At 42.6% G+C, this 24,862-nt stretch overlaps 1 protein-coding gene across 1 annotated transcript in view; it reads left to right on the top strand.

The window, feature by feature from the left end:
- Positions 1-24,862, top strand: part of PLPPR1 (phospholipid phosphatase related 1) — a 78,943-nt gene that overhangs the window by 35,525 nt on the left and 18,556 nt on the right. The window contains exons 2-3 of the mRNA XM_075726758.1: positions 7,608-7,796; positions 21,584-21,716. Of these exons, the coding sequence (XP_075582873.1) occupies positions 7,608-7,796; positions 21,584-21,716 (322 nt within the window). The remainder of the gene's footprint in view (positions 1-7,607; positions 7,797-21,583; positions 21,717-24,862) is intronic.

Below are 24,862 nucleotides of genomic sequence, written 5' to 3' on the forward strand. Positions count from 1 at the left end.
AACAATTTTCCAATTATCAGTCATGCACATTAAAGGCATTGTAAGATATATTATCAGTAGGGTGTGAGAAGGCTGATAAGTCAAAAGAATTTACCTATTTATATATAAATACCAACAGTACTTGGGGGGTTTCAAATTCATTCATATGGATTTGCATTATGATTTATATGAGTGACAAAACACGCAGCAAAAGAAGATTTCTGCTGTGGCTATATGCCTGTTTAACAGGACACAGAGACTGTATGGCTAGAGAGTACATAAGAAATTTTTACAGCCTCTTCCTTTTTTCCCTTAGTTTCTTGCTCCTCTGTTAAGAATTCTGGGGAGTCTTCAGTATAGGCTGATCAAAAAGCTCTGCCTCCCACTGTGTCTATTGTATTTTTACATTAATCTCTGTCTTTTACAGCTTTATCTCCCTTTCCCAAATGGAGTTGACCGCTTGTTTGCAAAACAGGGGCCTCTTCTCTGTGGGTAACAGTAAAAAAAAAAAAAAAGCCAAATGATCTTCTCATTGTTGTTAAGGGAACTAGGAAGTGCTTTGCAGTGAATGAAGACAGTGTATGCAGTCTGGGACTTTAGTCACACTATCTGGTATTGTAATAATTTTGTTTTGGATGTGCAGTGGTCTCTGAGTTACGCTGTCAGAGTACTAAGGTGAAGGAGAGGGTTTCTGGATGTATCCCAGTAGCCCTGGGATTAGTGTGACTGAATTGTACTGCTTACTTTGAAGATTCTCTTTATACTCGGGATACGGTCTTACCTAATACCTGATTAGCACCTGCACCAAATAGTTGCCAGTTGCCCAAAGAAGATTGCAAGTCTTGCTTCATATTTTTTTGGCATTTAAGAAAGTGATTTTTTGATTGCAGAGAACTCCCACAACTTAAAGAGGAGCAAGGGTGTGCAGTGATAGGAAGATCTGCAAGGACAGAATCGGTGTGGGCTTTTACAGCAGCACAGAATTTAATGGTGTGGCAAGGGACAGGTGTTAAGTGCTACAGAATTAATCAATTTAAATAGCTGGCTTTGATGAAAAAAACACACAGCAATTGTTTGATTCCAGCTTATCAAGCTTTATCTAAAATCAAGCAGGAGTTTTTAAACGGGGCTGAATCAGACACATTGTATGTTTCCTTAACACTATCATGAATGAGCTTTTGCAGAATCAGGACATAAGCATACATCATTGAGCTTTTTCATGTGCAGATTATTGACTAATCTAGAAAAATCTGGTGCAGAAGAAAGGTAAATCTTGGCTGTGTCACAGGCTCTACCATGACCTAAGGGCAGTCATTTTATCTCTTCTGCTTTTGTCCCCTCTCTGTAAAATGGTGATAAGAGCATTTTCTTATCTTTCAATGGAGTAGTGATGATAAATATTAAGGATTATGACATGCTAAATACTGTGGTAATGGAGGCCATTAAGCACGTTAGACACTTCTATTCATTGGCTGCTTTTCTAAACTGAATTATTGAGCATTTTTCATTTTTCCCAAGTAAACTCAAGGAAATGAGTTGATAAGGATTAATAAACCCTACAAAATGTCAGTGTTAAACTGCATTGTGTTTCCTGAATTATGTAACTGGATGTTTTGTATCTTTGACAGCCTACCTGCTCTTCTTTATTGCTTCCTTCAATGACTGTAAACCTGAAAATAGGGAGAAAACGCAAAGTTGTTACCTGCTACAAACTGACTATGGCTTCAAGAATCAGGGATTTATACATTTGTCATTTTAGATCTTAGCTTTAGAAATCAAAAAAGGTTATGGGACTGAAGTTGATTAAGGCATCTGTGACCAGCAAATCAAAACAAATGTTGGGGAATTTTTATGGTACTCCTCGAGGCTAATTAAACTCACATTTGTGCATAAATGTAAAGAAAGCATTTCATGAACAATGCATTGGGAAAAGTCCTACTGCTATAAGTGGTTCTACAAGTCTGCAGAGATGCATCAGGAGCCGATTCCTTATGTATACTTGCATTAGCACCCATCCCGAGAGCAGTTGCATGGGGTACCTCAGCCCAGCCACAGATCCATCCCCTGGCCCAGCTCTGCTGCCAGAGGTGGCCCCTGAGTGCCTCCATTCCAGGATGGGCACAAGACAACGTTGTGACTGTTTCTTATCTCATCACCAAGGGAAACTTCACTCCCTTGCAGGGAGTCCTTCTGTCTCTGGCATCCCTGCTTCCAGCCAGTTTGACCCCTTCTAGCAGCTGGGCCTTCTTGCCCTCTATGCCAGATCATTCCTCCATCACAAATTACCACTGCTGAGCACTTACAATTTGAATTTCCCCTTCACAAACAAAAAACCTCTCTCATGCCACAATAAATACATATGAAATAATCACCAAGTGGAAGGGAAAGAGGAAAGGAAAAAGAGAAGGGAAGGGAAAAAGAGAGTAAGTTCTCCATGCTTCTCTTTGACTTTTGCTGAGATGCTGCTTAGAGTAGTGAATATTCAACATAAGGCCCCCACACAGATGTGGTCAGGTCTTCACTGACTATGAGCAGCAAAAATTTTGCTCACGTTCATGGTAATAGGTGGACTGTCCTTTCTGTACCTCACATCATCCCTTGTCATCATGGGGCTGTGCTAGGGTCTGCTGAGCTGGAGGACTAATTTCTGATGTCTCCTGTTGGCTGTTTCCCTGAGATGATGGACATCACCTACAGGATCTGATGTTTTCACAATTCAAATCTCTTTTTGCTGATAATAATGCTTTTTCTTTCTCAAAAGAACAAAACACAGAAGTGTGACTGAGATTGAGTTTATTATTGAGGTATCTGTGTTGCTGTAGGTCGATACTGACATAAGTCGGACTACAGCTACAGCTGTATTTTATATGCAGGAGGGGTTTTCTTGCAGCACTGAGGCAGCATTTGTCACTGGGAAGGTCAAAATTAGTTGTGCAACTACTGGCTAGAGAGTACATTTGAGATAAGTGAAATTTTCCTCCCATATCAAAAAAACATTTTGAAAAGCGCTTTTTTCCATATGACACCCAAAGAAGGATATAAGTTCAGTATCTGCTTTCTCCCTTTCCCAGTAACAGGGGAAAAACCAGCTGTCTCTATTCTACCATCTCCTGTTCTCTCCCCTGTGTATGCTGGATGGGGCTGGCAACCAAAAGGATGTCTGGGGGTGTGTCTGGGGTAGGAAGGGTGGGCCAGATTGCTTCTGACAGCCCTGGGCATATGAGGTGCTGGAACTGAGCTTAAATGCCTCTATATCCAGGCATCCTGCAATCTCTAATGTGTTTATCTGGGCATGTCAGGTAGAGTAGTGATAGTGTTGTTGCCTTCCTCTGATGTTAATTTATAAAACTGAGTTGCCCAAGGTTGATCAAGAAATCTATATCTGCTCAAGCACTTAAATTCAGGTCTGCTAAGTTCTTAATTATATGACTGTGTTTGTTTATAGGGAATTCCACTGACTCATCCAGGATGCTCTAAAGGCCTCTGGGGAATACACAAATAGAATCATAGAATCATAGAATGCTTTGGGTTGGAAGGGGCCTTTAGACCATCTAGCCCAACACTCCTGCAGTGAGCAGGGACAGCTTTAACCAGATCAGGTTGCTCAGAGCCCCATCCAACCTGACCTGGAATGTTGCCAGGGATGGGGCCTTCACTACCTCTCTGGGAAACCTGTTCCAGTGTTTCACCACCCTCATTGTAAAAAATTTCTTCCTTATATCCACTCTAAATTTACTCTCCTTTGGTTTAAAACCATTACTCCTTGTGCTGTCACAACAGGCCTTGCTAAAAAGACTGTCCCCATCCTTCCTATAGGCCCCCTTTAAGTACTGAAAGGCCACAAGAAGGTCTCCTCGCAGCCTTCTCTTCTCCAGGCTGAACAACCCCAACTCTCTCAGCCTGGCCTCATAGGAGAGGTGCTCCAGCCCTCACATCATTTTTGTGGCCCTCCTCTGGACCCGCTCCAACAGGTCCATGGCCTTCTTGTGCCAAAGGCTTCAGAGCTGGACGCAGTACTCCAGGTGGGGTCTCACCAGAGCAGAGTAGAGGGGCAGAATCACCTCCCTCGACCTGCTGGCCACGCTTCTTTGGATGCAGCCCAGGATTTGGTTGGCTTTCTGGGCTGCAAGCGCACATTGTTGGCTCATGTCCAGCTTTTCACCCACCAGCACCCCCAAGTCCATGTCCTCATGGCTGCTCTCAATCCCTTCATCCCCCAGCCTGTACTGATATTGGGGGTTGCCCTGTCCCAGGTGCAGGACCTTGCACTTGGCCTTGTTGAACCTCATGAGGTTCACACAGGCCCACCTCTCCAGCTTGTCCAGGTCCCTTTGGATGACATCTCATCCTTCTGGCATGTCACCCGCACCACTCAGCTTGGTGTCATCTGCAAACTTGCTGAGGGTGCACTCAATCCCACTATCTATGTCGCTGATGAAGATGTTAAGCAGCACTGGTCCCAGTACAGAGCCCTGAGGGACCCCACTTGTCACTGGTCTCCATGTGGACATCGAGCCGTGAACCACTACCCTCTGGATGCGACCATCCAGCCAATTCCTTATCCACTGAGCAGTGCACCCATCAAATCCATATCTCCCCAATTTAGAGAGAAGGATGTTGTGGGGGACTGTGTCAAAGGCTTTACAGAAGTCCAAATAGATGACATCCATTGGTTTTCCCTTGTCCACTGATGCAGTCACTCCTTCATAGAAAGCCACTAGGTTGGTCAGGCAGGACTTGCCCTTGGTGAATCGATTTTGGCTCTCTTGAAGCACCTCCCTGTCCTCCATGTGCTTGAGCATAGCTTCTCGGAGGATTTGTTCCATGATCTTCCCAGGCACAGAGGTGAGGCTGACAGGTTGGTAGTTCCCAGGGTCCTCCCTTCTTCCCTTTTTAAAAATGGGCACAACATTCCCCTTTTTCCAGTCCCCAGGGACTTCACCTGACTGCCATGACTTTTCAGCTATCATGGAGAGTGGCTTGGCAACTACATCAGCCAATTTCCTCAGGACTCTGGGATGCATCTCATCAGGTCCCATAGACTTGTGTACATTGAGGTTCCTCAGGTGGTCTCGAACCTGATTTTCCCTTCCAGTGGGAGGGGCTTTACCCCCCTGGTCCCCATCTTGCAGTCCATTGACTCGGGAGGGGCAAGGAGAGAGCATAACAGCATCTTGTTTTATGCTTGTTAAAAAAAAAATCCTTTTGAGCAGGTATGGTGTCTTGAAAATGTCAGGATAAACCATGAAAGTTGAAAAAGTAAGTACATTTTCAGCTATACATTTAAGAAATTGTATACCCGAGCAGTTCCTTCTAAAGCTATTATTATACGATCCAGATAAAATTACATCAGAGAATACATTTTTTTCACCCTGCTTTAGAGGTAGATATTGCATAGGAAAAAATACACAATCTAAATCTTTTGCGTTTCCAGCCAGTTCCAGCTGTCTCCAATGGACACCGCAGGACATAGAAGTGTGAGCAGGAAGGAGCAGCAGAGAGCAACTGCCTGCTACTGACCATACATGGTTAGGTTATCTGCAATCCGTTGTGGGGTGGTGGATTTCAAGGTTCTGGATCTTAAAGTTACTGATCATCAGAAGAAAGCCAAAATCTTCATAAAACAAATGCTTGATTAACGTTGTATGTTGACGTATTGCGTTTATGCTGTAAATCAGGGTGGGAGAAAGAGAGAATATGCATCTTTCGGGGAAATAATTATGTAGATTCCTACTTGCTTCAGCTTCTAAAAAGGGGATATGTGCTTTGTCTATATAAATTTCACTTGGTACCTTGGTACCATAATTCTGTAATCAGCAGAAGTTGATGGTTGACTCCATAGAGCTAATTGGTTCAGCTAAAAACATTAAACAATCCAGGCTGCATTTTCCAGGGGTGGAATTGATCTGCAGTCCTTAGAATCTAGCTGCAAAATGATATTGCTAATTTTGAAGGTAAAAAATGGGGGAGGCTGCAGAATCTCTCAACTTTGGCTTCACTTTGCCTTGCTTAAGTCTATCTTACAGGTTGCCCAGGGAGGCTGTGGAGTCTCCATCCTGGGAGATACTCAAAATCCATCTGGACATGGTCCTGGGCAACTGGCTCAAGATGTCTCTGCTTGAGCAGGGGGGTAGACCACGTGACCTCCAGACGTCCCTTCAAAGTTCAACCACTCTGGTTCTGTGATCTTCTACTTTTATCAGTGATTTCTCTGATTTCATGTTCTTTTCTGATTTCAGTCGAACACCCACTCAAATATACGATGACTTTAATGGCTGTCTTGTATGTCAGATCATATGTGCAAATGTTAGGTCAGAGGAATGCATGGATAGCTTGTAAGTGTATCTTTGAGATGGAGTTGCCAAAATTATTTTTCAAAGGTCTATTCTTATAATAATCTCACAGCAACACAGTTTTGATGCAGAAATCTTGGAGGCAAAATACTGAAAACAAGCCACTTTAGAGTTGTTATTTCACTTTATTATTATTATTTTCTATGGTGTGGCAAGATAACTTGTGTATGTGACAACTCTTGTAATAGTGGCAGGAGGCACTAGTGTCTATAAGGAGGATTCTGAATCAGATCGATCCTGCAATTGTCATAATTTCCAAATCAATATTGCTATTTTTGTAAGTGATGAGGATTGTGACGTGAGATTTCCTTTGCAGTCTGGCAGAGAGGGAACAAGAATGATGAATTAGTATATCCACTTAATTTCATGGGGTGAGATTAGTGACTTTATGAAGTTGTTTTGAGATGCATTGTTGAAGCAGTGAGGGAAGCTGACACAGACACTGACAATAGCTCATGTGCAGTAACTGTGGATATATATAAAAAAAGTTGATAGCTGAGGTTTTCCAACCAGCCCAGCAATAAACTACCAAAAAAGAGACAAGAAGGTTTCCTTGCAGTTTATATGTGTAAAGATGAAGATCCAGAATCAAGCCAGAGTCTTTTTCAAAAGCAACTGTGATGAAGTGGGGAAGCAGGCAGTGCAACCAGTTGTTCAGGGAGTCAGGATTTCCAAATAGGCTTCTAAAAGCTTTACTCGTAAGCAGCAGCTCCAAGGAAAGGTGAATGGCAGGAGGCAGATTTCCCTCTGGATGAGTCTTCATCGGGGACACAGAGGGCTCTTCTGGATTAGCACAGTGTGCACATTTCCCAGCATGGGCTTGCAGCTGCAGCAAGGAAGCATTTTGGCTTTAGCTTCCTTTATCCTTTGTAATAATCCTTTCCAGCTCCCTGCCACTGTGCACAGGTTTTAGCTTGTCACTGTTGGCTCCTGCAGTGCTGCCCCTCGTCCTGCTAGCTTTCATTGATCATCGCTGCCATTGACACTCACATGCCCTTTGATAAAGTAGCTGTCAAAGCTCCCATCCCTCTACAAGCCGTGCTATGGACCCACTCCTATCTCAGGCGTTCATTAGTGTTGTTTGCCAAAAGGTTTATGTAACAGATGTTGCAAAGCGGACAGGGAGAAACACAACCACTCACACACCAATATTGCACGGGCTGTCGGGGTGACGATAAAGGGAGGATGGTCTGCAGGACTAAAGTAGCTCGAAGGCATAGCTGCGTCTGTTAAAAAAGCAACTAACATCTCTGTGTGACCATGCTGTATTTTCAGCTTGTCATCATGGCTGGGACTGTTCTGCTCGCCTACTACTTCGAGTGCACTGATACTTTTCAGGTGCATATCCAAGGTTTCTTCTGTCAGGATGGCAATTTGATGAAACCATACCCTGGAACAGAGGATGAGAGCTTCATTTCACCTCTTGTGCTCTACTGTGTGCTGGCTTCAACTCCGACAGCTATTGTAAGTATAAGAAATTATTTGAATTCTCCACAACTGCTCCATAAATAATACCAATAGTCCTGTAATATCTTTGTCCACTCTTCTCTCTTTTCAGCTGTAATTGATTTACACTTAGCCAGATCTCTGTTTTGCCTTAGCCTAATATGATCTTCATCAGTTATCTCCAGAAATAATTATTCTGAGGTAATCACAATGCAAGACTGAGGGATAGAGCTTGTTAAGCCTTTTACAATAGCTTGCTCACTTCAGTGATTAGTTGTGAATTGCCTGGGCTCCAGGGAGGCTCTGATGCAAAGATGATGTATTACTGGAAATAAGAAAACAGTATAAACCTGGGTCAGACATGCAGTATATCCAGGATTATTTGCTGCTATATGAAAAGGACTGTTGAAGGGCTTCAAAAGGCTTAGATGAGCAGAAAGATGCTCAATACAAAGAAAAGTATGAATGCTATTTCCTTTTGATTTATAATCTCTTTATTTTTGGCAGTCACATCCACTTAACTTTTTCTTATTTGATTTTCTTTACTGTCCAACCAGTAAGCTGCAATGTAGCTGTTCTGATCAGATGAAATTATTGAATTAGCTGAGTACATATAATTCCAGATTATTGCAGTCACTGATTAGCAAAACTTTGGTCCTTCTCCCTTTTCTGTGCAGAAAGTTGCATATTTCACAAATAGCCAGCTTTGCTGCATTTGTAATTACATTGATAAATTCCTATTAGACTGCATCTTTATGTACTTTGTTGTTTTATTTCTTTCTCTTTATTTATCTTTAGTATTTCTTTCTCCTACTGACTTTGCTTTGCATCCCTTTCAAAAGTTGATTAAAGCTGTTCATGATGTAGTTACTCATGAAAGATTAATGCTGCACCACAGTCCATTTTAAGTTTTGGTCTGCAGTAATGTTAATGCATGAAACAGTGTAACACAGAATGTGATAAGAAATGTGAAAGGAATCTGTAGAAGAGGCTACAGTTTTTGGTACATGATACTTTCTGAAAATGAGTAGGGGTTTTGAGTTGGATTACATCATGAGTTTATGAAAATCCTCTGGAGTAACAGTATTATTTTCTGTATTGAAACTCAGTTGAAGGTTAAGACTTTCATTTTACTCTGTGCTGCAGTGCTAGCTGATTTGCAAATAGAAAAATAAATGCATTTCTCCAACTTCCCCCACATAAACATAGTGCCATTGTTTAGAGAAGTAGCTTTCACCGGCAGTGTTTGTAAGGGGAGATTGAGTGTCATTACTCTGCCTAGATGCAGTAAGAAGTTAGTGGGAGGTTTGTCCCTTGATTTGGCAGTATGGCATTGGGTGGGCAAGTGGTAGTAAGAATGTTGCTCTTTATTTGGGTCTTCTGTTTAATAAATCCTTGCTCTGGCAAAGTTTGCTGCAAACCTTTCAGGTTTTGCTCCACTGGATCAGCATTTTCTTTCTTTTCAGTGGCCCAGGAAGTTTTTCCTAGTTACTCTTATTTATGAAAAGCTGAATTGGAGTTTTCTGCAGGAGCTAAACAATGCTGGTTTTGTAGTTTCCATAGCCCATGTTAAACACCAGGAATGAAAATTGTCATGAGTCTCAAATAAAGTTTTTGGGTGCAGAAACCTTCAGCTTAGTGCTGTGTGGAGCTGGTGTGACTATCTCATACAATGCAAGCTATGAAGAGATGATAGCCTGGGTCCAGAAGTACAGTAATCACCCTAGATGATTGGATGCAGTGCTGGGTATAAGCTGGTAAGCTCTGCTTCTTAGGTTATGCTCTGCTGTTACACTGGCTATACTGCTTCATCTAGAGAAGATATGGTCAGGGACAGCACAGGGCTCTTCACACCATGGTTCATTGTGATCTCTATGTACAACTTCAAGGAGACAACAGATCAAACTTTCCTGGGAAAACATTTTTCTTTCCATTTTTAATGTAGTATGTATTAATGCATTATTTAATGCATTATTTGCATTATTTGTATTATTGTATTGTGTTATTGATACATTATTTAATTATTTAGTGTATTAGTATTGGGCTAATCTTCAACTAGGGCATATATCAGAGGGATCTTTTTCTGTCTTCCTGACTGGTGCTCAGCGCAATGTTTTTATATGAGTATTTTCACTTTATTTCTCATTCCCATCTTTTTTTGAGAGATTTCCTCTCCTTGCAGGCTAATTTCAGACTTCTGCCTCAGCTAGTAGCTGACTCTGCAGACTGAGTTTTGGCAACAATCATTAATAGAAAGCTAGTAAACGAGACAGAAAGTGAACTCAGAATCTCCATAAACTCTGTCCTTGCATTGCACTACTGGTCAGACCACTCAGAGTGTGAGTATCCCCAGCTGTCTGATACCCAAATGTGTTCTGCCTATCATTCAGACTGTCACAGTCTGGGAAGACATGTTTGATGCAGTTGAATCTCCCAGGGATTTCAGTGAAAGGAGCAAGTGCAGCCATTTCTATTTATACTATGATGATTGTACTCTCTTTCAAAAAAAAAAACCCAAAAAACCCAAAAAAACCCCCCCCACCACCATACCTCCCACCCCAACCAAAAGAACCCACACAGCTGCGCTTCGTGGGAGGGACCTTTGCGTGCATTCACTTTGGGTTAAGTTGTAGCTTCACTTCCTACACTTTGCTCTCAGAAATAATCACTGACATCCTGCAGCTCCACTATGAAGAAATTACTTAAGTCAAAGGTAATGCCAGTCCCTCCTTACAAGTACTTGTTTCCTCTCTGCAAGACACTTGCTGCTTCACTTTCTGACAACAGATTAGTTGATTTGGCTAAGACGATTTACAGTAGCAAATTTGATCTCTCTGTGTCGCCTGTGTTTTGCCACTGTCCTGACACCTCATGGCGTGAGAGGAACGATTATTGTTAGAAGGGGTGGAACCCAGCAGCAACGAGGGGGCACTCATGGTACTAGTTAACAGTGTTTCTGGAGCTATGGAAAATAACCTAGAAGTCAGTACAAGCTCCCTCATCTGAGACACAAGCAGTGTTTAAGTGCAGTCCTGTTTGCACAGGTCTGGAGAGGACTCAAAGCCCTGATTTCAGCCTAGTTGTGAAGTCTTATAATGCTTGCAAGCCAAAAGGGACCATCTTTGTAAATTTAATGGAACGTCTTTGTGTCTCAGTCATTTGGCTATGACAGTGTCCATGGGAAAAATGAATGCATGTATTTATTTCTTCCCTGACAACACTTCTCAGAAGTGCTCTTGTGGGTTGGTACTACTGTATATGTGTTTCCCTGCACTTTTAGTGGCAAAATAAATGAGACTGGCCTGGTTTTCTGCAGTTCTATTTGTTTTTCTTGAAACATGTGATGCTGTTGACTCCGTTCAACCATTTTTTTCTGCTACACTGGATAGTTAATCGTCATAAATCAGAATTACAAAAGCCTTTTAATGCTCCTACTGATAACCCCTTAGTCTCTGATAATGAGAGTTTCTTGCAAGGGGAGATGCCTGAATCTCATGATGACACTGTTAAATAAATGAAAACCATGTATGGCAGACTCTGTTCTGTGAAATGCATTTTTATCCCAAATGTTCTACTGAGGATAGGTCAAAGGCTTTCATCTGCCTTATTAATTTTTAATTTTCTGAGTGTGGTGATATTAGCATCTTTGCAGCAAAGTTGTAGGATATGGTGAATTTAGTAATAAATTGCACCTACATAAGCAAAAATTGCTTTTTCTTTGTAAAGAAACAACTGGCCATTTTATTTCATATTTAGTGATTTATCCCCTGAAACATACATCTTCAGACTCAAGTAGTAAATTTTGCTTTTGGCACTGGAAGAAAAGGGGGATTCCTGGAATCCTGTCTGTTTTGGATTGAACTTGTAGTTGTCTGTAGGTTCTGGTGCCACAAAAAGCTTCAGAGAATATGTATGGTTTCATCTTCATCTCATGCCAGTTGTTTCTACTGCTTTTTTTTTTTTTTTTCCTCAGAAACTTTCCCCTTCTTGCAGGCTGATTTCAGTTGTAGTGACATTGTTGGCAGTTGGTTATTGAACAAATGCTAAATTTCTGGTGTTCCTGTTGTCATGCTGGAATGCGTATAGGAATGCTTTCAGCCTGTCTCACAGTAAAGTAGAAGCTAAAGTAGAATAATTTTAATTTTTGCAGACAGGAATGTGCCATCCTTGACAGTCATGGCAAGCACTTGGCACTGTACGTACCAGCCAGTCTCTGGGGGCCAGGGAAGGGGAGTGAACAGGAGGGTATTTGTCTCCGTGACCTTGTAAGAATAGCACAGAACTTCAGTCTTCACCTGCACCACATTTCAAAGGATCAAAAGTTTCCAACTCTCCAAAAACTGCTTTTGTCTTGATCTTCAGGTGGCCTACAGCAGCATGTCTGCACATTTGGATAGCTGACCTCTGCTTTACAGAGCTTTAGACAGACAGCCCCTCATTTTGGTGGTTATAGGTACTTCAGGAAGGGTGAAATTAGCCAAAGAATAATTGTATTTTTTTTTTCAGAGTTGTAGGTCTTAGAATGCAAACCTTTTCCTGGAGGTAAATATAGTGTAGGTAGTTTACTCAGCTGGTTTTCCAGTGATAGGGAATGTAAAAATTAAGAGCAGTTTGAATGTTTAAGCTTGAGTTCCATGATCACAGGTCTGGTGAATTTAAAAGTGACCTGTCCCACAGCAGCATGTTATGCACAGCCTGGGAGAAAGCATAATATTTCAATTCACTGTCAATTCCAAAATACTGGGAGGGTGGGGTGTTAAGAAATAATAATTCTTTTAATTTTTGCCAGTATGACAACTTTATGAAAACAATGTTTAAAGTGGAACAAGTTGCTTTGCACAAATGTAGAATTTTCAAGCCATTTCCTTAAAAATATTCTGGGATGACTCCACCACATTCATCAGTGTCCCTCAAGACTAGCTTTCCCTGTGACGAGGTTACTGCAAATCAGCCAGTTCCTCAGCTGGTACTAAACAATCCTTCCAGAGTCCAGAGCTGCTGCCTGTGCTGCTCCATCCATTGTGATCTGTCTGCCGGCCCAAGAGAAGCAGAGAGGCTTAGGAACAGAGCCAGCTCACTGAAATGAATACTGAGCAGCAGCAGAAAGCTTCAAGGCCACCATTCTTTGTCTTCTTAAAGTGGAATAGGAAGCGCCACTACTGTTTTCACGCAGTCTTCAGTTTCTTTCCTTCCATTTCCAGGGAGGTAGTGGCAGCCTACATGTAATTGTTAACTGGCTGGTGCTATTAATTTGTGCAAAGGAGTATTTGTTTTCAGATAATGTTGGAATCAGTCAAATCGAACTGGTCTGATTATTAATTAGAAGATGAATTACAGTGTGATCAAGTTTACCTGAAGCAGGAGGAAACTGTTCAAACTTCACTCTACAATTTGCACTTACCTCCCAATCTTCAGAAATATCATTCCTTTAGGTGGTTTTCCTGTTCTCTCTGCCACCTTGCTTCCTTGGCTTTGGCTTAGTACAGCCATGTTATTTTAGTGATTTATTTCTAGAAGGGAAGACAGGGAATTTCTGCCTGTGTTGGCCGATTCCCCTGTGGCTGCTCAGCAGCAGATGCTGGGAAAACCAAGAGTGGTTAATGCAGCTCAGAGCTCTGTTACAGTAGCTTCTTCCCTGCTTCTTCAGGCAGAAATCCCTAGGCTCTGCTGGTGATGGTGCTGCCAGAAAGCACAGACTCCTGTGCTACAGTCTCCTGCCCACCATGCTTCACCCCTGTGCCGGCACAGTAAGCTGGGTGGCAGCGGGGAGGAGAGGTGAGTGTCAATGCCTGGAGCGTCCCTGACTCCTTGGTAAGGAAGGATATGTCCCATTTCCAAGGGGATGTACTACACATGGCACTCACATGGTCCTGGCTTCCAGGGCTGGCCTCCGTTTCAGCTTGGTCCCAGAGCAGGGGGGGATCTGCGCTCAGGGGCATTTGGCTACACCTTTTATCATTGGGAAATGGAGCTGGGGTTGTTCACAGGGTGAGGCTGGAGGAAGAGCCCCGCTGCTTGTCAGGTGTCCTCTGCAGGTGGTGGCTTGTCTCCCTCTTTTGAGGTTTGCCAAGGACCCAGGTTGTGAAGTGGTGAATGACAAGTTGGGATAAGTAGGAGGCAAAGGTGTGCCCATGACTCTGTGTAAGTGTTTCTATTCTGGTATTTACACACCATTCTGGAAAATGAATACACTTTGTTTGTTTGGTGTAACACTTTCAGGCACTTCTATTTCCAGTGTCTCCAGGACTTCATAATGGTCTTGGTCACATGCCAGTTTCTGAGGAACAATGCAGAGCTGTGGGAAATTTATTCTCTCAATGAGAACTTCAGTACAATTATTTTAGACAGTTTTACCACAGTCAATCTTTTCTTGAGGACAATGATAAGGCAATTGTGGTTTTGGGGCAGGCTAGAATACAAATTGTGGATTTTGGCCCTTTTGACTTGGAATAAAAGAAACCCATTTTCTCTTTCTGGAAAATGTCTTTTAACTGTTCTTTGCTGTTGTTTTCATTGAACAAAACAAAACAAAACAAAAAAAAAAAACAAACCAACCCAGAATGAGATAATAAGTAATTGAATGCAGATTAAGGTTTTGTCCTCAGAAGATTATGGGTGAGCTGGCTCTGCAATGTTCAGCTGAAGACATTCCTTCATTTCCTCTTACAGTTATGCAAAATACAGCATTGATTCCTGTGGGCTAGAGAAGATCTGTCTAGATGGTGATGGCAAGGATGAGAGAGAGTATCTGAGAAAACTCTCAGCTGATCCCTAGTCTTCATGACCAGCGATGGTACTGATGTTATCAGGGAAAACCTCTGCCCTCCCAGGCAGGCTTGGGTCAGGGTCCTAGCTGCAGATCACAGCAGAAATGCTGTGTCCTGGAGAGGGTGCCAAGGTAGCAACCGCTTGCCTCCTAAGGTGTCTTATCTCAATATGAATGTTGCTTAGAGTTTGCCGCCAAGGTTTGACTGTGGCCTCTCAGCTGTGCAGTGTCAATATTTGGCGCAGTAGGTAGCAGGTAGGATGGCAGATCAATAACCCTCAGGGCCTAAGGCTAACTGCCAGGGAGATCTAAGGAATTAAGGAACTAACAACACTAAGTGAAAGTCAATATGAGCCATGTTTTTAGTGGGTGCTGTAGAGAAGATGGAGATAGACTGTTCAAAGCACAAGCGGCAACTCTGCAATGGACACAAGCTGCAAGAAAAGAAACTGATTAAATATTAGGAAGAATCGTTTTACAATGACAGTAGTCAAACACTGAAACAGTGCCCGCCTCAAGGCCGTGGGATCTCCGTTGTTGGAGACACTTGCAATACGACTGCTCAAGGCTACAGCCTGCACTGGCCCTGGTTTGAGTAGGGCTTGGACTGGAGGCCTCTGGGGCCCCTTCCCAGCTGAATCACTGTGTGATTCTATGCCTCTGCATCTGTAGTGCTAGTGAGAAATTTCTGCTATTTAACTAATGACAGATGAATGGAGCCATGAGCTCCCATGTAGAGCCTGAAGAGGCAGCTGTGCAAATGCAGTCCTCAGATACACGGTGATGCAAAAGGGCAGAATTGCTTTTGGCCCAGTGCAAGCCAGTGCTGATGCAACATCTGCTGGAGCACTTTGCAAAGGTCACCTTTTGGTGGACAGGCCTGCTTTTCCCAGGGAGAGTTGTGTGGAATCATTTTGAAACTGGCTGATTGGGGTTGTACCCCATAACCCTCATCTGCTTATATTCTGTGGTTTTGAGTGCTCTGCACATAGCAAGCCAGTGCCTTCATTGTGTCTGCTCCTCCCCTTGGCTGCTATATGAATGCTGCAGACTTGATTAATTTAGTTCTTTCTGTTTGTGACATTAAAAATGCAGCCACACACATTCTTACAGAGCATTAAGGAAATGTCATACAGGTTGCTGAAACCTGCCCAGAACGGAGAGTGATGATGTCCCAAGACCCAGGTTCAGTTTTATTTGCTGCCTAAGATTTTTGTGTGTAATAGGATGATACTGAATGTGGTTTCTGTGTGTAAAGTGGTGTTAACAAGGATTGACTGTATCACAAGGATGCTGTTTAAAAACTCCCAGAAATCAGAATAATGTAAACTTTATACATAGAAGAGACAGACAGCTGTACTTCACATAATTCTTCCTAATATGGGCTCCCTATCTTCTTGCTGTGATCGGAAATGCCATCAGTCATACTTGTTCGTGGGAAGCAGCAGAAGGGTGGTGTTTCACAGGGAGACTTCAGGCAGTCCCAGGCTGTGGGCACAACTGTGCTTCCTGCATCTCTTCTCTGCACCCTGGCTGACACTCCTCCTTCTTTATCTGTGTGGAATTGCAGCTGAAATGAAAACTGTCTGTGGCAACTTTCACACAACCCCAGTGTTTGCTGAATGTGTGAAAAAAATAGAAAAATAAGAGTTTTCCCATTTGTCTCCCCTGAGTGAGTGAGTGAATGAGAGGCAGGAGTGCTGTTGAGATGCAGCTTCTGCCAGCAGCAACGTGGGACTGCATGGAGGCAGCCAGGCCAGACCCTGTCAGAGAAGAGGGGTGAGCAGTTCGACTAAGTTGCAGTGAATCTGTACTGAGTTTACAAAGGGAGGCAGGGAAAATGGATGGCTGGGCCCAAAGAGTTGTGGTGAAGGGATTTAAATCCAGTTAATGGCCAGTCACAAGTGGTGTTCCCCACGGCTCAGTATTGGGGTCAGCTCTGTTTAATATCTTTATCGACAATCTGGACAAAGGGATCGAGTGCACCCTCAGTAAGTTTGCAGACAAGACCAAGCTGGGCAGGAGTGTTGATCTGCTTGAGAGTAGGAAGGCTCTACAGAGGGATCTGAACAGGCTGGATCAATGGGCGGAGGCCAGTTGTATGAGGTTCAACAAAGCTAAGTGCCAGGTCCTGCACTTTGGTCACAACAACCCCATGCAACGCTATAGGCTTGGGAAGAGTGGCTGGAAAACTGCCTGATGGAAAGGGACCTGGGTGTGTTGGTCAACAGCCGGCTGAACATGAGCCAGCAGTGTGCCCAGGTGGCCAAGAAGGCCAACAGCATCCTGGCTTGTATCAGGAACAGTGTGGCCAGCAGGAGCAGGGAGGTGATTGTGCCCCTGTACTCGGCACTGGTGAGGCCGCACCTGGAATACTGTGTCCAGTTTTGGGCCCCTCAAGACAAGAAAGACATTGAGGTGCTGGAGCGTGTTCAGAGAAGGGCAACGAAGCTGCTGAAGGGTCTGGAGCACAGGGCTGATGGGGAGCGGCTGAGGGAACTGGGGTTGTTTAGTCTGGAGAAGAGGAGGCTGAGGGGAGACGTTATCGCTCTCTACAACTACCTGAAAGGAGGTTGTAGCAACATGGGGGTTGGTCTCTCCTTCCAAGTAAGAAGCAATCGGATGAGAAGAAGGGGTCTCAGGTTGTGCCAGGGGAGGTTTAGATTGGATATTAGAAAAAATTTCTTCACAGAAAGGGTTGTCAAGCATGGGAACAGCCTGCCCAGGGAAGTGGTTGAGTCCCCATCCCTGGAGGTATTTAAAAGACGTGTAGATGTGGTGCTTAGGGACATGGTTTAGTAGTGGACTTGGTAGTGTTAGGTTAATAGTTGGACTGGATGATCTTAAAGGTCTTTTCCAACTTACACAATTCTCTGATTCTATGATTCTAAAAAAGGAGGCAAGACTGGGGCGGTATGACTAGTGATGAGCCAGTTTGTGCATAGGAAGAACCAGACTGTGGCACTCTGCATGCATAGGGGTTTGGAGAAACATGACTAAGGAGGAGGATTTTGGCTGCTAGCGTGGTAGGGGTGTGAAGCAGGGGTGCGGTCCTCAGCTTTGCTAGAGGATTTGAATTGACATACAAGGCTAATGTCCTGAATGAGAGAAACTAGTAAAGGGAACAAAAGTCTTAAAGCTGGACCCATCCTTGGCTGTCAGCACCATCAATACTTACTTTTCTTCAGGGCTGCCCCCCGCCCTCACCCCACTGCACAGTTCCTACAGCAGTGCTGCTCCAGGATGCCACTTGAATGCAACCTTGTCTTGGTTGTGACACAGATTAATTCCTGGACAGTTTATCTTGGTTTATCCTTAAAGAAACAGCTCTTCTTGATGTTTACCCCAATCTATCTTTAGAATGCAGTTGTGCAAAGAATAATTCGGCAAGGAGACTGTAAGCTTATCAGAAAGTGTTATAGGAGAAAACATAAAAGATAAACATTCCATGTCCCTTTAAAAGCAAGTTACATTGTTTTGATAATTGATAATTAAATTAACAAACTGTTGGTAATCTGTACAGGAGTGCAAGGACTATTGGGTGCTAATCTTGTGCTGAGAACTTGAAAGGGGAAGATGTGATATTTCACTGTCTGAAAATGTCAGTTCACAAGTTGAAGGACTATCATTTCCAAATCTATCATGGACAAAAGGCTCTTGAAGAGGAAAATGGGACAGATAATTTTATCTGTCTCTTTGCTCAGGAGGAGCCAGGAAATAAGTAAAGCATGTGCACAGAGGTTTTTGAGAGCTGAATGTTGAGGAGCAAGTATTTGGTGACACTGCCAGTAATGGGAAGGCAGGACAAATTGAAGAAGTTTTCACAATGGACAGGCTGAAATCAGTAGAGGGAAAATGACTGCTGGATAGGTATTTCTAGTTCATACTGGGGCTTTGGGGCATCACTGTAGTATTTTTACCTAATAGTAATATGAAAAGGAATGTGAGCAAGAGTGTCCAAGCAACACAACCTATTGCATTCAGGCAACCAAAAACAAAATCACGTCTAGTGGCACTACTTTTGCTTGCCTATTGGCTACATTGTCTCAGACTGCAGATCACCTGTGCTTTCACTTCACAACCTCCAGGGCAATTTTCTTGCCATTTCTACTAACTAATAAGCCTGCATGATACATCAGTTTGTTAACCTTGCATTGTTTTCCCAGATGGAAAAACTTGCTTGCTGTTTTCTTTTTCCATCCATATCTGTGTATCTATATTTAAATTTCAGATTTAGAACTGAGTTGTACCAATTCCTGGGGTGCTGATTGTGTTCTGGCAGAAGCTAAGGTACTTAACAGTAGCAGTGATTGATTCTGGGAGGCCAGCTGGACAACTTGGCTGGATGCGGACGCTGCTCATGCAGAATCATCAGGTTTTAAATCATGAGAATCAGTGGAGTTATTTGACTTCAGAAATGCCTGGAACAAAAAAGAACAGTTCTTTGAGGAGCTAGTCACTCCGCATTCAATTTTGCACAGCTAGATTAGCTATTAGAACTAAGTGCCCAGGCCCCCATTGAATTTTTAGAGAACAGCAAGGCTCACTTTCTACACCCCACATTAAACATACAAGGAAACAAAATCCTCAAATTCAGGCAACTAAATTCAGTGCCAGAGATGGCACCACAAGAACAGTCCAGTTATGTTGAATCATCTTGTGTCACCTCACAAATACAGCATTATTACTATACACCTAAACTCTGTATTAAACCAAGGCACTGTTCACTTAAAAAGTCACATTTTGATCTGTTATACTATAGGAAGTCTGGGATAACTCCGCTTAAATCAGTGGAATGGAATTGAACAGATTTATAGCCTGGCAAAATTTACTCCTAAATCTAAGTGGAACTAACCTATCCACATGGGAGTTGCTAGGAGTATGCCACACAGCTAAATTTATAGAAATAAAGATGGGAATTGAAGTCAGAAAATATTCAGTTAACTTCTGATGGAAAGGAACTTTAAAAATGGATGTATTGTTAAAGGAGGACTATTAATATGTTTTATACCTAAGTCTCTCATACTTGAAAAGTTAGGGTTTTTTAAAGTCCACTAACCCATATCTTCACAGAGTAGAATTCCATCAGGGTGTGAATTGTCTCTCAATGTGTATGTACGGCCTCAGGCAGAGAGCCAAAGCATTAAATCAGCCTCTGAACGTTATCGTAATTCAAATAATAAATGGTTTGAAACAGTATCACTTTTAAACTGCTTTAGTGCAGATGGTCTTTTTCTTAATTCCCAGCCCTGTAGTCAGTGAGCCGAGCTTATTGAACTGCTTGCCAATTCTGTTAAGAGCAGATGGAGTGAAACAGGATAAAGGCAATATTTCAGTGTGGCTCCCATGCATTGGCTCCCACCCCCAGATGCCATTATCGACATATATTTTACAACTCCACATCTCTCGCCATCAGCCGTTAGAATTATAACGAGGTTGAGCATGCTTGGCTTGAATGTCAGTAATCAATAAGGATGCTCATCTGGCTTAATAAGGATAAACTGTTGCCCTTGAAACAACATACCATTCCAGCAGTCGAAGTGAACAGAGAGTAGTTCCTTGATATTTATACTAACTCTGGGTGTCTGTGTGCATGCGTGTGTGCGCACACACTTTTGTTATGCATTTCTCTGACCGTTCCCTAGCACTATGGATTCCTCTTGTGTGTCTTATAATAATGTACTAAATCAATTCTTTTGAGTGCTCCCCTTTTAAAAGCTCATTTCTTCCACTTCAGACTGTCTTTTTTTTTTTTTTTCTAAAGACTTTCATTACAAACTCTGTGTTTCTAAAAAGCTTCCAGTTTCCCCTTCTGAAGCCTGCTGACAAAACATGTTAGCTGGGATTTTCAGAAGTGCCCACTGTGAATGGACTTTTGCTGCCTCTAAAGTTCTGTCCAGCTTTAGCTAGGGCAGATAGACCTCTGTGCAACAGACTCAATTCTAAATGCTTAGGAAATACTGATCCTACTCCTATGGGAAGCAGCTGTCATTTTTATAGAAAGCATGAATGTTCTGATGACAAAAAAACTACATAATACATAAGCACAGCTAACATCAAGATCAATGGATCCCTGGAGACTTCATTTTTGATGTTTTAATAAGTAAAACAGGACATTTAGTAAATAAAACAGGCCAAAAGTCATCCTCTGGTCCTCAGACTAGCTGGCATGTGCAATCTGTGGCCAAATGGCTAAACTCTTTCTGCATAAATAGCAGTGGCTGCATGCAGCTTTCTTCATGGGACTTGTCCCAGGCATCTTCTGAGACACTGTTGTCACCAGACCAGGCTATGGCAGGGACCATGCTAGCAATGTAACAGTATGGGTGACTGCCCATGCTGCACCCATACGCTGGCACTTTTTACTTCATTAGTACAAATATGATGTATTTGTCCAGAATTTTCACTGACCTCCCCAAAAGTTTTGTGACTTCAGATCAATTTCCATTGCAGGGATATCCTTCATCTAAATTTCTTTTCAAAGGTGGCAGGAGATCTGTAACCTGTCTGGCAGACTTAGACAAACATACATTTGAGAAGGTGTGGAGGCTGCAGGAAGCATCCAGTATTGCTGAGGCTTGCTGGTAAAATGTTGGGGTGGAAGTCTGCAGCAGTAGTTTCCACTTCCCTGGATGTCTAAAAGCCTTCTGTCCATGAAGTCTATACTGTCAGTAAATTTTAAATGCTAATAGCAGGATATGACAAATTCCGTGCCAATGTGAGTAAAAATGAGAGCTTCTGTGATCCACAGTATTCATTAAAGCTCTGTTTGCTCCCTGTATCCCAGGAGTTAGTATAAGAAGGCCTAATATTTGCTGTATCTTGTCACTGAGTGCAAGAATGACAGATCCTTTTCTTGCCTGGGAGCAGGATCTGTGTCAGTTCATCTCAAGTGAGTAAGTTTAAGCTATGCTGTGGAAGTGCAATGTCCCAGAGACACCTGCTGTGTAGTAGTTTCTGTGGGCTGGAACCAGACACCCATGTTTTAATATTTGCTCATGTCATTTTTAACCTTCCGTTTCTTTCCCTTTCCTGGCAGATTTTTATTGGTGAGATATCCATGTATTTCATAAAGTCAACCCGAGAAACCCTAATTATTCAAGAGAAAACTATTTTGACTGGAGAGTGCTGTTACCTGAACCCACTGCTTCGAAGAATAATACGTTTTATAGGTAAGCATCCTGAGCACTGCAAGCTTAGTCCCTGTTTGCACCAAAACAGAATGAAACATCCTAATAATCTACACCACAAAATTAATTAAGCTGTGAAATTTTTGCAGGCGTCTTCCACCTTAGAGGGATAGTCCCTCTCGGGATTTGCAAGGTAATGTTCAAAATGTGCCATATCATGCTGTCTGGAGCTGGTTTATATCCTATTCTGCTGAGCTTAATACTTCTGGACCCTTGAAGAAAGGTTATGCCAATCAAATCCTTGTATGAATAATTCCATCATTGCTATTCTGTATAAGCTACCCATTTTACTTACAAATTGGTCCTCATCAGGCCATCTCTTTGGCATTTTTCTTTGCAGCTCTAATTTTAACATCCATAGCTCTGCCACACAATGTTCAGCTGAGCACGGTGTAAAAAAGCCCAGAGCCCACTTCAAAATAACATTCTTATTTTTGTTGTATTTGTTTTTTGTTAGAGTTTTCATTGAGTTAATCGCTGAGAAATGAATGAAGAAGTTCCGTCACTAAACCATTTGGACGTTGCTTTATATAGTGCTTGCAAACCGCTATGCCTTTTCCACACTCTCGATTAGTGGAAAAAATGCCTGTGAGACCTTACTGAGGGGATCGTCCCATGGTTCTTTTGGAGCAGGAAGAGGAACAGCATTGCAGCTTGCGTTTCCGCTGTGGTATGACAGAGAATCTGGTTGTCATCTGAAAGCTTTCCAATTCACAACCACTTAAGGCTGGCCAAACTGTACTTCTCAGTGTTCAGAGATAAAGGAGGGTTGGTAGCTCTCTTACTACTTCCTTAGTAGCAGCACAGTAAGAAGAGGGCAGCTCTGAACTGCACGTGCAAGGGGCTCTAGCTTCCCTCCTTCTCACTCTTTCATGAGAAGTCCCAAGTTCATGCATGGAATGGGATGGCTTGTGTCTCTGCTGGCATGGGAGAGTGGTAAACATGGCTCCCCACTGACCAAGATGGGCTTTGCCCACAGAGCATGATGGCACCTCCCTCCCTGTGTACCCGTAGAGGTGAAGTGTCCTTATACAATGCATCTTACAGAGAGCTGGGTCTGAATTCACAGTCTGAGTTAAATGAAGCAATGGGAAAAAAAGCTGAAAATACCTGGATCACTTCTTCCTTGCCTCTGCTGAATTTTTGAGCTTCATCTGGAAGAAAAACATCTACTGTGACAGTGGCACGGGTTGTATTGCCTCCATGGAGCACAGCCCTGGCTGCAGGCAGGGATACTTGCTCAGAGCATGGAGTTGAAAGTCTTACGCTGTGTTAAAGTTTTCATCAGCAGCAAATATATGCTGCAAAGGAGGAAGAGACATGGTTTTCTTTCTCCTTCTCCTCTCTCTATGCCTCCTGCTTTATGCACGGAAATTAGGAAATGAAATGGTTTTTTACCTTCTGCCACACTGGGGGTGAGCACAAACCACCTGTGGTTCATTACTCAGACCTGGCCTTTGTGCTGCTGATGAAAACAAAAGATATGGGAATGCAGTTAAAAGTAAAATACCCTTGAACTTCACGTAACCTCTAGGGTATATTGATGGATAGTAAACTGCCATTAAGAGAGAAGCAGGGTAACAGAGTCCACTGGGCCACTCAGGGCTGTTTGACTGTTCCAGCATATTCAGCATGTTGCAAAGTCCTAATCAAATACTCTTGCCTGCGGGGTCAGCACTAAAAGAGCTTAGACCATGCTTAGACTTGCTCTATATGTTTTCTTATTTTTTATTTATTCTTAAACATTCATGCTATTGTTTCTCTTCTGGTGAAAGAGAAGGGGGTGGCGATGATACAGTGGATATCTCTGATATGAACCCTGCTAGAGAAATCAATCTTGGCTTTGCAGCTGTATTCGTTTTCCTGAGAAAAATGAAGTTAACATTATTAGAAATGGCTTAAACTTTTTGTCTCATCTTAAACTACACTGATTGTTTGTTTTTTTTCTTCTGAAACCTGCAGTAAAATGAGAGAAGTAGAGTTTGTTGAAAAGTGGCTGAAATAATTTATGAAAAGAACTAAAAATAACCACACATTTTTCACTGACATTCCACCTGCATTTTGAAAACATGACATGGACTGAGCAGCTGTAGCCCATGCTGGATGATCAAGGAAGTTATGTCCATACAACTGCTTACTTCAGTAAGAGCCTACCTGGACGCTTGGCTCTGGAGAGACTACAGGTTGCTCATACATGGATTTCCTTGCATGCATTTTCTCTTGCTAAACCTGAGGGTCATACGTTACAGAGCAGATTAAGTAGGTTGTCTTCCAAGATACCCTAGCAAGCAGTCTGGCTTGTGGCAAAGATGTTTGCTGCCAATTTAGTGTTGGTACAAATTCACTGGAATATCCACATCTGATGATTTCTTTTGGCCCAGATGTGTGAACAAGAGTCTTAAGTGAGTACCTGCAAAAAGTAGTAATTGAACTCCTTGGAATATTGCCTTATAAGTCATTATGGCTGGTATTACTCAGAAGGATGAGAAAAATCCTTCAGTGTGTCTGAATTCTCATGTGTCAAGAAAAATGAATACTACTTCCTGACCCTGCAAGGCACACCATGGAGAGCTTTTGAGAGTTGCTATTCCCAAATTTTAGAAAGGCAAAGAGGCTTTTTCTCCCTCTGTGCCTGTAACTAGAGTTGCTGGGATGAGATGGGGTTTTAAGAATAGTAGCCTAAATGTGCTTTCCACAAAACAAGCAGCAAGTTGCAGGTACTTCACTGAACATTCACTTAGATTTTGTAAGGAAAGAGAAGCAAAAAGGCAAACTCCAGACTATCTTTTGGTGATGTGAAAGATAAACACCCTTGTCATACTATCTCCATGGGATCTTTTCGATTTGGTTGATAGACTTGAGCCTTTTCCCCTCTTGCTTTTTCTTCATGTATACAGAATGAAGCACTTTTTTGCAGTTTGATAGTGGAGCAAACAATGAAACAAAACCAAAAACCTACAACTCTTCTGGGATGTTGGTAAAGCCCCACGTTTCTTTTCCTTGCTTTTTCTTATCTTGCTCACTGTGCTCTCTGCTTATTCTCTCCTTGTTTTCCTCAAGCCCTCGGCAGCTGTCTGTTTCTAAGATTCTCCCCTCCTGAGTTTAGTGGGGACCTTAAATGTTGAGCT

The sequence above is a fragment of the Pelecanus crispus genome, chromosome Z (assembly GCF_030463565.1).
Source record: "Pelecanus crispus isolate bPelCri1 chromosome Z, bPelCri1.pri, whole genome shotgun sequence".
Classification (NCBI taxonomy): domain Eukaryota; kingdom Metazoa; phylum Chordata; class Aves; order Pelecaniformes; family Pelecanidae; genus Pelecanus; species Pelecanus crispus.